We start from the raw sequence: 16660 nt of genomic DNA, 5'->3' as shown, positions 1-16660 counted from the left end.
CTTAAAAACGTCTGGACTAATCGAAATAGTAATATTATATTTTTAGATATTATTATGTTTTAAATCAGTCCTATTTTATGGAAAATCGAAAACTTGGAAAGCTTTTCTTTTAACCAATTCTATGTAGAATACAAAATATGTTGTGATAAAAAAAATAAAAAAGTAAATAATAATCAGGTGGCAAAACTGTCCATTTCACAGCTGATTGTAAACGCGACGACACGCATACGTCACGCTGCACCGCCTTTGCTGTCTTCACTCCTAAGCTACTGTTTAGTAATCACCCAGCAAGCCATTAACGTATATACCTGCCTGCAACCCAACATTTCCCCTGCGTCTCCAAGTTTGTTTACTTTCATCTACGTTGTTGTTTTTGTTTCATTGCCCACAAAATTTTCAGTTTCTGCTACCATTACTAATGACTACTTAGTCAAATTAGCACATCTCCACCTATCTTTAGCGCTTTACATAATTATCCTCTTGCCGGGCTGCCTTTAACAACGTTCACTGTTTCTCTTCCACCTCTCTTTGATTTACGCTCCGCTACACTATCTTCGGAGGTGTAAAACATGTTCAAATGCATGTCGAATGCCATTAATTGAAACCTTGATATTTACTTGCAAACCAACTAAAGTCCGCACAATCAACTTAAATTAGTTATTGAGTTTATCACTTATTATCCGTATTTATTGGTTTTATATTTTAAGCCTAACTTACTAAATTAAATAATTTACATCTTGCTATAATTTTGTTATATAAACATAATGGTTTAATGGGAGGAATAAATTTAATTATAAACAAGACTTTTTAGTCGTTTGTCTTTAAGTAATGTTACGTTAATTAACCTAGGCCACTTAAAGTGCTTGGTTAATAACTGATATATTTCGATAATATATACATAATTTAAATAAGATGTAGATCTTGAAGAGACTTGACATGAAAAACCGTTTCGAATCTTCACAATAATGTTTAGCACTCTATAACTGACATTTCTAAGTATACGGCAAGGACACCGATCCGATTGATTGATAAAATTTTAAACAATTTTTAGGTCTTCGTGCCTAATTTCGTGAAATTTTTGTTGATTATTTGTTTTTTTTTTGTTTGAAAATTTCTTGGAACTTTTCAAGTCAGTCCGATTTGCTGGCGCCGAATGGACTTCTTAGTCTTCATGTGTACTCTCAGCTACGGCTGGTACATTTTCTTCACTGCGTACTACACGTAATCTATTCGGTCGAATATTGTCCAATAATGAATCTGGGTTTCAATATGGGTATAATGCTGCGAATAGTATGATCAGTAGGCCTATTATGTTGCCCATAAGTCGGTTTGTAAACCTTGTTCAGACGCAAGTCTGCCAAACAATACTGAACGCAAATAACATGACAGCTTGGCACGACACACGCATTATCTGTAAAAAAAAAAGAGTTATTGCAAAAAGTACTAATACTTGGATCTGCCATTATGTCATCCATATTTTATACTGGTCTGATCTGATGAAAAAGTTCTTCATACAAGTACTTGATTCTGATCTTCGTTTCGCCAAATACGCTGTCTCTTGTCGGTCTCCATAAATTCGGAAGTCGTTCACTTATGATGTGAAATTGTTTCTGTGGCAGAATGGTGGATCGAACCAACGGAACAATGAGAGCTACGGAGTGTATTGGCTTTCTAGGGAGATTTGTCTTACATGCAAAACAATGATCTTAAACATACCTCTCGCATTACAAAATCTTGGTTGGAAAATAACGGGATTCTGGTGATGCTATAGCCAGCTTAGTCGCCCGATATGAACCCCATCGAAACTTGATAAGTGATTGGAAAAAAACTTTTAATTGCTCGAAGAGAATCATCTAAGCATCATCAGCTTAATACTACTATGAGCAAAAAATAGTAAGATTTTGTTCATAATTTTTAATTTATTAGTCAAAATCTTTATCGTTTCTCTCAAATATGATAATCCCACTAGGTTTATTAAGGCCAATGTTTTGTCCAATTTTTTTCCAATCCTCGAAACAGTTTTTAAGGCATTTTTTTGTAATAGCCTTTTATGAGTGTAGCGATTTACCTTTAATGTCTTCAATTGCCTCAAAACGGTTTCCCCGTAGCGGTCGTTTCAGTTTGCTGAATGGAGCTAAATCAGACGAATACAGTGGTTGCGACACCATATTGCTTGAAAATTTGGTGAATACCTCATGAAGAATCAATGCAGTATGCGTTGGTGCATTATCATGGTGCCAAACCAAGAATTATATAATAATTCCGGCCTCTTTTTCGAATAGCTTCGCGCAAATAACGCAAAACATTCAAATAGTATTCCTTATTGACAGTTGGGCCGGTTGGAAGGAATTCGGAGTGCACCACTCCTTGATAAGCGAAGAAAACTGTCTTCATAACCCTGATTACTGGCTTGCTTTGTGATATTTTTTCGGCTTTGCCACGATATTCGGCCGATTGATCATCTCTTTCCGGGTCATAAGCATAGATCCAAAACTCATCGCATTTAATGATTTTCAAAATGGTTTTCACCGATTTTCTCGATATTTCAACGCTGCCAATTAAATATATGACTGTTAGTCCTTGCTTTTCAAGCAACAATTCCTTTATTTTATTGACGTATTGATCGTCAGTGGATGTTGATGGCCTTCCTGGACGTGGTTCGTCGTCAACGCATTCTCGACCCTCTTTGAATACTTTGTGCCAATCAAAAACACTTTGTCGCAAAAAACAATTATCTCCGAAGGTCTTTTCCAACATTCTGAACGTTTCGACACCAGAAATTTGATTCCGCACACAAAATTGAAACGAACTTCTTTTCTGAATAATTTCGTTCATCGTAAAAATCGCCGAATGTACGTCAGAAAGACAAGCGTATATGTAGTAGAAGTAGAATTCAGAACTCAACACTAACCTTGAAAATTCAATGCGAAGAATATTTATTTAGCAGTTCGCAAATATCAAATAAAGTCATTCCTTCAATGGTGGCCTAATTAGAAAATCCAAAATGTTGCCTCTTGAACTTGCACTAAATTCAACTAACTTTTCGATTTCAATCAAAAGAAATCGAAATAATTGAACTGCTGGCATTGGAAGAATTTATACCCATACAAGGGAGTCGAAAAAAGTGGGTCATAACTTGCCATTTTGGAGCTCTGCTTAATTTGAGTTCTCCCTCAACAAATTGTTTGGAAATTTGTTGCCACTTAGCTAATATCCTACACAAATACCCCGCCATAAAGTATAAACTGCTTGGCTGAGTTGGCTTGTGCTGCTTGTTTACAACATTCAATTTACAATGGCTGCAATCAATTTGCAACAAAACTGTTAACTGCTTACAAGTTCCGCGCATTTTTCTTGCAACGAAGGAGCACTAAAAAAAGCTAGAAACTTTTTCCGCCACAACGCTTCCCAAAGAAAGAAGCGAAGTTGACGACGAGCTCGAAAGTGTATATATGTGTGTGTGTGTGCTTGCAGTGCACTGCAGTAAGTTTACTCGATTTGTATTTGTGTGCAGCGCGCTGGTGAAAACATATTGCCACTGCCACTTTGGATTGTTGCAACTTGATGTAACTGCAAATGATGTTGATGGCTGACGGCTGACGGCGCCTGCTGGGCACTTCAGCTCACTTAGCGCCAAAAGTTCAAATGAGTAAATGCATTTATTGCCAATGGCACAGCAGGGTGGTTCTTGCTTGCTGACTGGCTGAGTGGCTGACTGACCGCCGCCTGTCTAAATGTGCAACACATGCGCACATTCACCAACTAAGTTGAAGTCTAACTAAAGCTGCGCGCATTATCCGCTTGCATTTTATATGCTTGAGTATATACATACGTATACCTGCCTATGCTGCTTACAGATTGCTGAGTTTAGTGTAATTGTGGCAGGCGTTTAGCGCTGAACGCTTGTCAGCGAACGGTTCAAGTAGCGGCTGCGCTTGCCAAAAAGCCCGTCAAGTGCTTGACATACTTTAAGGCGCTCAAACGCTCATTTAGTAAGCTTAAAAAAAAACATTTGCTGCAACAGCGACTGCTGCTGACATTGATGCTGTCGTTGAAGTTTCTGCATTTTAGTACAATTCACAACGCTCTAATTCGATAAGTAAGTATTTAAGTAGCGAGCATTTCTTTTCGTTGCACGGTCAGGCTGTCCGAGGCAGCTGTTGGTCTAAAATGAACTTGCGGACGCCCTTACGCTCCTATGTTCCACTACGCTTCGCTTCCCTTAATAATTGTGACTATATGTTTTTAACAACGTTTCTCTTCTAGAGTCTAAAACTTTAATAAATTCAGGCAAAAAAAAATTTGTTATTTTATGAGACTCAATCCTTGCAATTTATATGCATCAATATATATTATATATATTCATAATATACATATATAATAAATTTACATACATAATACTAAAACATTTGTATGTATTCATTTATATGTGTGTGTGTTAATATGATGACATTTCAAATGCTTTTCGAAGTACTATATTTACTAATGGCTTTTTAATGCCGTCTCATCGCCACTTCGTGAGCGCAACGGCTCCTCCTTCTCCGTCAGCACTTCTTCATTACGTCACAATTTTTTATTTCATCAAATGATAACTATGAACGATTGCATCACTAACATCAGCTTATGCCGATAGTTTTATGACTTTTAAATTAAGCAGCAATAAGTTTATCACATTGATTTTTTGCGAATATATGTGCGAAATTTTTTTTAATTTTTAGGTTAAAAGGTATTGTCTACTTTTACTGAATATTGCAAAAATGGAAAATTTTTCAGACGAAAAAAAATGAAAAGAACTAGTTTGTCTTTATCACAATATCCCACCTTTCTACTATGAAATTTACTCTATAGTTAAACTCATTAAATTTTTTGATTGTATTGCAGCAAGCTTTAGTCAGAAATATAGATATAATTTTATTGCCAGTTAAAGGCTTTATAAATAATTTTGTTATTAATTCCAGTATTATTTATTGTCAATTCATAAAATTGTCTGAGCATGTAACATTTTTTTAATATCAAAATGAAAATAATTTTTTTGTTTTGTTTTACTCAATGAAACAATAAAAATAATGAGAGCAGATTCTTTCCAATAATAATTTCCATAGTCTTATTCATTTCCCACCTGCTATGTTGGTATAAAGTTACAAAATTTTCTTATAAATATTCCGCAGAACCTTTCTCTCGAAAACTCATAATGTCATGCTTCTGCGCCATCTAACAGGACGGGGATGATGAGTGACTTATAACTTTGGTCTTTATTCATTGAGTCCAAAGTAGCACCTGTTGGCAAGAGTTATTTTGCGTTGGATTTCAATGCTGAAATTGTTGCTAGTGTTAGTACTGGTTCCAAGATAGTTGAAATTATATCCCACTTCGAAGTTATGACTCAACAGTGACGTGGGAGCCAAGTCGTATTTCGTCTTGCCCTCGTTCACTACCAGACCCGTTTGCTACGCTTCGTTATCCAGTCTGGAGAATGCAGAACTAACGGCGCGGTTGTTAAGGCCAATGATATCAATATCATATAAAGCTAATAAATTTACAAATATACAAAAATTATTTTACAAAAGTTAAGTTCGGTGTTTTCTATGAAATTAAAGCGTTTGCAAGTTATCAGGAGTAACATCTGTTAAATACATTAATAATGTCTTGGCAAATATTGATAAAATTTTAGTCTTCCTGTGCTGGTTCCCCTACAAGTTTTGCTATGCTACACAATAAGCTAAATATTAATATTGGTGTTTGAATTCCGATCAATATCTGTGCAGTAAAATTTAACTTTTATTTTAAAAGAGGCCGCAATCTCGACGAATATGGCTTCCAGCAAGCAATTATTTTATTTGAGAATAGACAGGGGGCAAATCCAAAGGCGAAGGTATATGCAGTAGCGAAACGAAGTCCGCCTACCCTAATATTCCTTTACGAATTGTGCAATATATTGCTTTGATATCATTAGGATGTTACCGATCTTGAACAACTTCGTTTTACAGTTATCAAAAAAAAAATATATATTAGTAAAAGTATTGATTTTGGCATAATTTCAAATACATTCATATTAATCCCTCAGACCTCAACAGCGTTATATATAGACACTAAAAACATATCCGAAATGCCAGTGAGAAAGCCGATAGCATCACCCCCAGTTGGGAATAAGAGGCCGCGCACGAACACATACATGCATACGTACATGTGTATATAACAATGAAAAAGGTTATTTTCGGTTGCAACGAAGGTATAACACCCTTCACAAGTGTAGTTTTTAAAGCATGAAATCTTTATTGATTTTGATAGGTTAGTTCGTATGGCAGCTATACCTTCTAGCTGACCGGTCTGCACAATATTTTCGGAGAAAGTAGTTTTGCCTTGGACAATAAGCTACGATAAATTTCGTGAAAATATCTCGTCAAGTTAAAAAGTTTTTCATACGAGAGATTGATTTTGATAAGACGGTTTGTATGACAGCTATATGCTATAGTGGTCCGATCTGAATATATTTCTTTTTAGAGATTGTAGCACTACATTTAGCAATAATCTATGCCAAATTTCATGCTGATATCTCGTCAAATAAAAATGTTTTCCATACAAGCACTTGAGTTTTCGCGTTCAGTTTGTACAGCAGCTATATTTTATAATGGTCCGATCAGGATATTTTTTTCGAAAAATGTAGTCTTGCCTTGAACAACAATCTATTTCAAATTTCGTGCAGATAAGTAGTCAAATAAAGAAGTTTTCCCTACAAGGACATTAACTCGCTCGATCAGTTTTTATGACAGCTATATGCTATTGTAGTCCGCTATTGATGGTTCCGACAAAAGAGCAGCTTCTTGTGAATAAAAGAACGTGTGCAAAATTTGAGATCGTTGTCTCGATAATTTAGATATATGTATATGACATGACGTTTCCTACAGTGTGTTACAAGCTTCCCAAAAAGCTAAATTTACCCTCTATAGGGTATAAACAGTGCCCACATAACTTTTTACTCTCTTTATTACGCAATGTTTGGTTTTAGACCCTTCAAAACCAGTTTTAAAACTAAAATTACATTAGGTGGATTCGGATATTTGTGAAGAGGCTAGGTTTTTCATAAATTCCGAATATATTCAATTACAAGGCTTCACAAGCTTCTCCAAATTTTAGTATGAATAGAATCAAGATCAAGTATTGCGTATCACGCTCATCTCTAACACAAAAACAAAAACCAAAAACGGTTTAAATGCGCAAAAATATCTTGTTTTTAATTTTAAAATCAATTACACCGATTTGAAAACAAAATATGTGTATTTTTTTTTTTCAAAGTGTCGCCGAGTGGGTTGAATACTCATTTTAGCGAAATTCATGGCGTCTGCTTCATTATAAACGAAGCAAATCAATAAAAAACAAACAAATTCCAGTTTACAAGACAATTTTGAGTCAAATTGCCCAAATTTATTCATAATTACATTGAATAGAAACGTGTTTAAAGCCATTATTCCATTGGATTTAAATAAGTGCTTCTTCTCTAAACATGATTTTAATTTAGTACATAAAAAATTACCGTTAAGCACATTACTAATAATAGCGCTGCAGACACATCTATTTCACTTTTTTCTAAATATTGTCTAAAATAAATTTTCAATTCATTTTGTATTTGTTTCGAAATAAATGTATTCTAACTGCTAACACTCTGCTGCCAACGCTGTTCTTTGCTACATTTGCTTGTGCTGCTGCAGCTACAGCGGTGACCCTGAAAGACTCAATCATATGCATGAGAGTTTGACACGCACGCAGCAAGCCAAATACTCCAACAATAGAACAACAATATTTGTCGAGATTTGTGTTCTTTGGAGGCTGCGCTGTTTGCTGCTCCTTGCTTAATATGCGCTACTAAAGTCGAAGAATTAAAGCAAAATATTTATTAATAAATATAATCGAGCACAAGTTTGCTTTATGTGGGCTTGGTTTAATTTGTGCGTGCGCAGAGCAAATTGCGGCGGACAAAAAGTCATTAAAGAGAGATAAAATTATTACTGTGACCAATTCGCTGCCAATATGTATATGTAGCTGTATATGTATGTGTGTCATTGGGTCAAGTACAATTGTTGCGCAAGGTCAGGTTAGTTTATGGTTTTCAATGCGGGCATAAGAACATGAAAAAGCACATTAGAATATGTGAGCGAATGTTTCCGCTTCGAGAGGTTATTTGTTGTTCTTTGAAATTAAATAAAGAATTTAGTACATTGTACCGTTTATATATTATAAAAACATTAAGGTGGGTCTGAAATAAAAATTAACGTTTCTTCGATTAGTACTCTGAAAAATTGGTTGCTAGACAACTCTAAGGGAGGCTCTCCAAATATGAGCCCTTACTTGTAACGGAAAGGTGCTCCGCCTAACGGTTTTCTACTTTTTTCTTATTATTAGATAGAATAATTCGTTTAACAGACACAAATGTCTAAAATATAAGAACCCAAATAAACTGTTAAAGCTGGGACAGAACCACTTCATTCCGTTAGAAATGGTTAGAAATGGTGATGCCGGTAGGGAGCCCAAACATTGTGTGACTGCATTTTAATCTTTCACGGTTGGTGTCTGATGTCCTGTTGTCATTGAACTACATAAAACCAATAGTTAGCTTTAAATATAGGGTAGTCGAAAAAGTATTTTCGTATTTTGTCATTTTCATTTAACCACAAAAAAAAAATCGGGGAAGTTGAAAAAAATTACAGCTGTTCAAAAATTAGTGAAAATAGTTTAGAAATTCGCTATATTTTGAAATTTTTGTATAAAAAAGGGAAGAATGCCTAGCAAGCCACCAATGAATTTAAGAAGCTTACGTAGACAATGCTGTATCAGTTTGTGTAGCAAAACAATGGTTCGCTCGCTTCCGTTCTGGAAATTTCGATGCGAAAGATGCATCCCGCTCTAGTTGACCTATCATTGAAAAAGTCGATGAAATTATGAAAAAGATTGACCAGGATCGTCAGCCAGCCAGGATATCGCTAAGGAACTTAAAATTCATCATCAAACGGTTTTGAACTATTTAAAAAGACTGGCTAGAAAAAGAAGCTCGATAAACAAATGGTCGCCAAGCCAGGACTGACGCCTCGAAAGTTATTGCTGAGTGTTTGGTGGGATTGGAAAGGAATCATCCACTATGAGCTATTCCAGCCTGGTCGAACGATTGTTTCTACATTTCACCGTCAAAAAAACTTACTAGATTGAAGTAAGCAATCGAAAGAAGTGGCTAGAACTGATCAACAGAAAGGGCCTCGATTTCCATCAGGACAACGTTAGACCACACACATCTTTGATGACTCGGCAAAAACTGAGAGAGCTTGCCCGGGAAGTTTTGATGCATCCACCATATAGCTCTGACCTTGCACCATCGGATTATCATTTGTTTCGGTCAATGCAGAACTTCCTTAAGGGGTCAGTAGGGTAATCTGGCCTGTTTTTTTTTTAAATTTTTTTTTCTACAATAGATTTTTTTTCTACAATGGTTTTTTTCACATATCATGAGGTATATCGTGGAGTGTATAAACAAATTTTTTCGGAATTTTTTGATGCCATCTGGCGGACAAATGGCTGGGTGAATGAGATGCTTTTTTTTCACTGGCGGGCACGATTTCTCATGTTTGGATCATCTGAAACATAAAAACCCAATTTATTTTTAAAAAGTACGTAAATAGTTATCGTCCCTGCTATAATTATGAAAAAATGTTGATAAATGAAAAAGTAATTAATGTTTTTTCCCCATGTTTTTTTACATAAATTTTGTCACAACGTTGTCAATAAATTATAAAAGTGGGTTTCCACATTAATTGTAAGGGTATAAGGGAACAGAAAATGCAAAAAAAAATTGTTTAAAGATTATCCTACTGACCCCTTAATGGAGTAAAGTTGGCTTCAAGAGAAGCAGAGAAGCCTGTGAAAGTTACTTGTCGTAGAAACCAGAAAAGTTTTACACTGATGGAATAATGTCGGGAAAATGGCAAATATTGGTCAATCAAAATGGTACATATTTGGTTTAATAAAGTACTTTATACTTTTAAATATACAAAAAATAAGTTGAAGTTTAATTAGAAATACGAAAAGACTTTTTCTACTACCCTATACATATGTCGCATGAGTAAAAATAGCCTTTGTCGTTCTAAAAGAAAATCCAGTATCTATATCTATTAATATGAGATTAATGCTTTATTAACAGAACTATTTTCCCTTCGGGATATGTTGCTGTATCATAGTATGAACAACAACGAAGTCCGATTTGAAGCTTTCGCAACACTTCGACTAGAATAAATATTAATATAAATATTTTTGCTTTAATTTCTATAATTTTTATATATTTTTACTACATATTGCTAACAAATTAAAATATGATTTTGTATTACATACTTCTACAAAATTGTCAAACATTATTCTGTTTCAAAGAATTTATTTTATTTTATTTATACTTTGTTGTGTCTCCCATAAAATAAATAAAACGCATCCGTTATATTATTGCTTATTACTTCATAACACCTACCTCTTTCACGACTTAAAACGCTTTACTTGTCTCGCATCCGCCGCCACCCCGCCTATTGAATGTAAGCATTAACTTTTTGTATGTGCATACAGGGTGCGTCAATTTTTATATCGGCATATACAATTTGAATATAGCTTTTGCACCTAAAACGAGTCGCGGAAATATAAGCGAAATTTGTAAAGTTAACTGGGTCAATCAAAGAGATCTACTTCACACTGTATAACCCAAAACAGAAATTCATTATTAATCAATATAACGCTAGTGCGTAACCAAAAAGTGAGCCAATGTAAGCACCGAGGTCATCACTTTTACTACAAAAATTTGAATGATGTCCAAAAGAAAGACGGTTACGGATCACACAAATCTCCCGGTTTTATTAACGCTGAGTTCTTTCTGTGGGCTTATTGGAAAAGCAAAATATGAAATATGGGTCAAAAATCTACGAACTATTGATGTGCTTATGTCAAACGTTCATATTCACATAAAAGATATTAAGTTTTTCAATATTTCTATACAGACATAACCGCTGTCGCACCCTGTACCTTTTACGCGTATTTACATAAATTTACTGTCCCATTTTTTAGTTAAATAAATACTTAGTTCGAAAATTAAAATACGAAGCCGTGAAAAAATCTACAACAACTCACAAAAACATATTTGCGAAATATTGTGTAAACAATAATAAATATGAGTTTTTGCGGTTCCCACCGGCCGGCGTGTGAGTATTGAATGTCACTTGATGGTTGCTTTGAATGCGAGTTTGTTGCGTAAGTCTTTCGTTTTGTACGCGAGACAAGCACATTATAAACATAGATTGCTATATGCTATACATACATACATATTTATCATTATCGATATCGATATTCAAACTTATTATTTTATTATCTCTAAAGTTTTTTTTTTTATTTTTTTTTCTGTAAATTAATGACAGACATTTTAATCGCTACTTTTACACACACATTTTGTTGCGATTAATTTTCAAAACAGCAATAACAAAAAATATTAAAGATAAAACACCCAGCAGACGAAAAAATGCAAAACCAGTCTTCAGTGCTACAGCATTCCTTTCGCTTGTTGTTACACATGTTTTTGATTCGGCGGCTTGCTGCCGACAGTGCACTTGCTCAAGATCGGGTTCAAGATTTTTTTCGCCGCCAACAACGGCTGCGACTGCAGTCAAGCGTCGGCAGCGAAATTTTAAACTCAGCTTGGATTAAGCCTTCACTGCAAACCGGCTCTCGAACTGCTGCACGTCATCACAGGCGACTGCTTGCTTGAGCAAGTTGCTCTTTCACTGACAGGCGGCCTGTCCGGTGGGTTGGTCCGCCAGCCATAGCGGCGTGGCGTCGTACGAGTGAATGCCTTGACGACTACGGGTATTTTTGTTGATATTTCAAGGTCAAATTCTTTACTTGCCTCGACTTGTCTTTTACACGTTTGACAGACAGCGGCTAATTTGAGGTGAATAGCTGTTAAATTTTGATTATTTTTTTGTTGGTTTACTAAAATACGCAATATGTGTAGATAAGAAATAAGAAGCTCATTAGCTCATAGCGATAATATATTTTCTACTACTCTTTTCTGTCTCAAATGGCCTTAGATCGATTACTAATATAATTTTCTTTTGTTCCTTGGTATATTGATTTTAATTTTATTTTGTATTTTTTTCCGCATTTTCTTTATGCCTTTGTATGTTAACTTTTAAATTTTTTTTATTGCTTTAAAAATTCACTTACTTCTCCGCTCTTTTGTACATTTTTTCAACTTCTAAATATGTATAGTTTTCATTTCCTCAATTAACCACGCTCGTTTGTTCTCTTTTCTAGATCCCTGCTTATACATTATGCGCTTCGCCAATAAATTGCAGTTCGGCGCCAAAACCCACGAGGTCTCCATGACCGCTTTGCGCATTGTTCAACGCATGAAGAAGGATTCGTTGCACTCGGGTCGCCGACCGACCGGTTTGTGTGGCGCAGGTAAGTTTATGATCGCGATTTCATGCATACTTAACTTATAAGTTAATACATGTATGTAAATATTTGAAGCGCGCATCTATTTATAGCGCAACATGCGTTTAAATTGGATTGCATTACCGGTTGTTTTGCGAAGGCCCATTAACTGGATTGATAGGACTGTGGGCATATTTTTATATGGTTGCATACCAACTCATAAATTTATATATATGCAGTAAGAATTTCTCAATTTCTTGGTTATCCCTAGCATATAATTTGTTTTACTTGGAATTTCTTGTAGGCTTTAGATGTTCTAATTGGGAAAAATTCGTAGGATTTTGTTTTATAAAAAAAAAACGCTAAATAAATTCTTTAGGAAAAACACAAAATTATATTGCCTCTGTTTATAAATCTATTTTTAGAAAAATAGTATTATATATTAATCGATATATTCGACATAAAAATTAGAAAGGCGGGAAATCAATCTTTCAATCCTCTCAATGTGCCAATTGTCACGTACACCAAGCTTCAAGAAAGGCTGAAGGTATCTCAGTTCTTATTAAATTTTTCGCTTACACGTATAAACAAACATATATCCTAATTTAAACTACTCTCTTTACCCTAATTATTTTGATATATCGAACACTGTCTACAAAAGAAGTGACAACTTAAGAATTCTCAAAATCAATTTTTTCAATATATCAATAATAACAATTATCCACCATCCTAAAAAATTTCATTGCCATCACTGTCTTACTTAATTGTTAGGTTTATTTTTGTGTTAATTGCGTCCTCTGCCTGCTGGACATTTGCCATTTTTCGAGTTGTGACACTTTAGCAGTGAAGTTTAAGTAGTTAAAGTGCCATATCTAAGCACTCAATTAAGATATAAAACTCTAATTTGGTATAGAAGATCACAGTTGCAAGGAGTACATGTGGGCAAATATTTTTGCAACAGTGGGCGTGGCCCCGCGACAAGTTCAATGCACATATCTTCTAAACCTCTGAAGTTACAACCAAATTAGCTCAGTCCAAATCTTATAAGAACTCTTACGACAATGTGAAAATGGATGAAATCGGAGGTTAATCCCGCTCACACCCCATATAACGGTACAGTTAAAAACTACTAAAAGCTCGATAAATCAAAAACTAAATACGCCAGAAACATTAACCACCCAGATGGTATGAGAAAGCTTTATGGGAGCCGGTGTTAATATTGGACGATGGCCGTGACACCGCCCACTTTAAAAAAATTCAAACCCCTAGGTACTGAATATTTGGACCCCAGTACCTAAAGTTGATTTCCTTTTTAATTTTATCTGCCTATTATTTCTTAGTGGCAAATATAATATACATATAAATCGTAGATTTTGCCGAAAATGTCTCTGTGTACATAAAAACTCATGAATTGAACACACATTCTTATAAGTAGTTCATGAGTTTGTAATTTTATAAATTTCAAATTGGCTAAGCGAAATGGAAATGACAAGAAAATGACTAAATATGACTCATCACTCCGCGTTCTTAACAATTAGAATTGCTTATATTGACATGTGCCCGGGTAGCTCAGTCGGTAGAGCATTGGACTTTTAATCCAAGGGTCCAGGGTTCAAGTCCCTGCTCGGGCGATAACAAGTTTTTTATTAATTGAATATAAATTGCAGAAGAACGCTTAGAAATATGAAAAGGTGTATGATGCTAGTTAAAAATAAAGAGTCCAGAAAGAAATCTATGAGTAAAATCCTTAAAGGAAGATTAAAATGTTAATTAAATGAACACTAAGTAAAAACGTCTTTCAAGAATCACTAAAATAATTAATTTCATTTAATTGTAGCTTTGCTGATCGCCGCACGCATGCACGAGTTCAGCCGCACGATACTCGACATTGTGGGCATCGTGAAAATACACGAATCTACAGTGCGCAAGCGCTTAATTGAATTCGCGGACACACCCTCCAGCGCGCTCACCTTGGATGAATTCATGTCTGTCGATCTGGAAGCGGAACAGGATCCACCCGCTTTTAAGGCGGCACGGAAAAAGGATCGCGATCGCATCAAAGATGTGAGTTTTATTTAAAGTTATGACTCCTTATATTCAGTATTATTAGTATTTGAGCATATGTGGTCCCCGTTATAAATCTCATTTTCCAAAACGATCGTATCATTTAAGAATAAAGTCAAAAACATTACCTGACATTGACGTGTCGTCTTTGTAAGAAATGATGTAAATGCCCGGCTAGCTCAGTCGGTAGAGCATGAGACTTTTAATCTCAGGGTCGTGGGTTCGAGCCCCACGTTGGGCGAAAACAATTTTTTGTTTCTCTATGTTTTAATGTTTTTTTTCTAATTTACTCACTATTGCTCTACATTAAAATACTCTATATATTTCTTTTTCTAATTTGACACATACAACTGAAATACTGATTTCTTTATATTCATATATTCTTCACAGATTGGCGAGCATGAGTTATCCAAATTGCAAAAGGAAATCGATACACACCTCGAAAAGGATCTCAAGCGTATACAAAAGAACACCATTAAACGCCTGACTGGTGGACTTGGCGATATAGGGACCGACAGCAATTTCGAAGAAGTCGAATCGGCGAATTTCATTGAAGAATCCAATCTCGAGGCCATCAAAGAATGCCTCGCTGACACACCCGATGTTATGGGGCAGCAAAAAACAGAGAAAATCGTGCTAAGCGGTCTTAAGCCGGACATCGAGTCTATGTGTCGGCCAGCACCGAGCGAACTACTGGAAGTGGAAAAGGCCAAAGAGAACGATGTCATGGAGGACTTAGACCTTGAAGGACTGGATGACGAGGAAATCAACAATTACATACTCACGCACGAAGAGGCGGAGTACAAAAACAATATGTGGAATGCATTAAATGCCGAGTATCTGAAAGAAATGCGCGAAAAGGAGGAGCGTCTGGCCAAAGAGCGCGAAGAGGGTAAACCGGAGAAGAAAAAGCGACGGCCACGTCGTAAACCAATCGGTCCTTCAACGAGCGCAGGGGAGGCTATCGAGAAAATGCTGCAGGAAAAGAAGATCTCAAGCAAAATCAATTATGATATTTTGCGTACGTTGACGGAAGGTAATGTAACTGCTGTCAGCACAACAGCCACAGAGGTTGCGGCAAGTGAGGCTTTAGACGTGAAAAATGTGCCAATCATTGAAACGGGGCCCATTAAGCACAAGAATAGGTGGGTGCTGAACTTTCAATATAATTTTGAAAGTTGCTTTAATGAAATTATTCTTTCTTATTGTTTAGTCGCGCCAAACCAGCTTACACAATTGGTGGACCGGCAGCCAAAGTGCCTAAATTGGAGATGGGTCTGCCCGTGGCAGAGGAAGCGGCGACACCAACGAAGCAGGAGCCGGTGGTTGTCGAGAATGGTGAGTAATTGGTCATTACTTGAATTTTTCACGTGACAATAACGGTTAATTTTTTTTGCGCAGATGACTTGGATGAGTTTGTGGATGATGCAGATGCGGATGGCGATGCTGAGGTGGAGCCTGAACCGGAACGTGAATATTCCTCGCTGAAAGATATGCTGAACGATGGTGAAGAAGACGATTATTACGGCTATGACGACTATTGACCGCCATTTGGAAATATTTGCTTCCTAATAGAGGGCTATGGAGTTACATATACTATTACACGAGTGAATCATACTTTATTGTAGTGAAAGTATGGCAGCTAACTCACTTATATACTAGAAATATTTATATACATATATTTAGCTATTACTTCTTACATTTTTCTTAATATGATCACGTGACGAAAAAAACTATCTACTAGGGATCTCTCATATAATCTGCATTTGAATTACTTGAAAGCGCAGCAGCATCCAAAATAAATAATAATATWGGCGCTGCAAATAAGTGCATTTTCAAATAAATATGCTAATATTTAATTACAAAYAAAAAAATTTCATCTTTCTTATAAAAAAAGTTATACCCTGTGCYATGCTTTTTCGGAGCGCCTAAAAGTGTGTTGCTTTTAACAACTCTCAGTCRTTGCTGCGCAGAAAAATGCATTGCTGTGGCACTGGGAATTCTCCAGGCGCGCATRAAGCKATGCTGGTGTCGGAGGCAGCGGGTGGTGRTGAGGTGTTTGTCACTTGCTATACATTTTTACACGCCTGGTGTCACCATATAGGATTTTAGCCAAACAAGATTTGCGTTTTAACAATTTTTTTTT

The 16660-nt window shown here is 35.8% G+C and overlaps 1 protein-coding gene and 2 non-coding genes across 3 annotated transcripts in view; all 3 read left to right on the top strand.

Moving 5' to 3' along the window:
* LOC108970201 (transcription factor IIIB 90 kDa subunit-like) overlaps nucleotides 1-16660 on the top strand; it is a 41634-nt gene extending 24974 nt beyond the window's left edge. The window contains exons 3-7 of the mRNA XM_018935459.1: nucleotides 12328-12477; nucleotides 14288-14514; nucleotides 14905-15659; nucleotides 15728-15852; nucleotides 15916-16660. Of these exons, the coding sequence (XP_018791004.1) occupies nucleotides 12328-12477; nucleotides 14288-14514; nucleotides 14905-15659; nucleotides 15728-15852; nucleotides 15916-16058 (1400 nt within the window). The 3' untranslated portion in view covers nucleotides 16059-16660. The remainder of the gene's footprint in view (nucleotides 1-12327; nucleotides 12478-14287; nucleotides 14515-14904; nucleotides 15660-15727; nucleotides 15853-15915) is intronic.
* Trnak-uuu lies at nucleotides 14009-14081 on the top strand. Its single transcript has one exon. It is a non-coding gene; the product is annotated as a tRNA-Lys (tRNA).
* On the top strand, nucleotides 14683-14755 carry Trnak-uuu. Its single transcript has one exon. It is a non-coding gene; the product is annotated as a tRNA-Lys (tRNA).

Source organism: Bactrocera latifrons, unplaced genomic scaffold (genome assembly GCF_001853355.1).
Source record: "Bactrocera latifrons isolate USDA-ARS-PBARC rearing strain unplaced genomic scaffold, ASM185335v1 scaffold_29, whole genome shotgun sequence".
Classification (NCBI taxonomy): domain Eukaryota; kingdom Metazoa; phylum Arthropoda; class Insecta; order Diptera; family Tephritidae; genus Bactrocera; species Bactrocera latifrons.
This window is presented reverse-complemented; position numbering and strand designations above follow the sequence as displayed.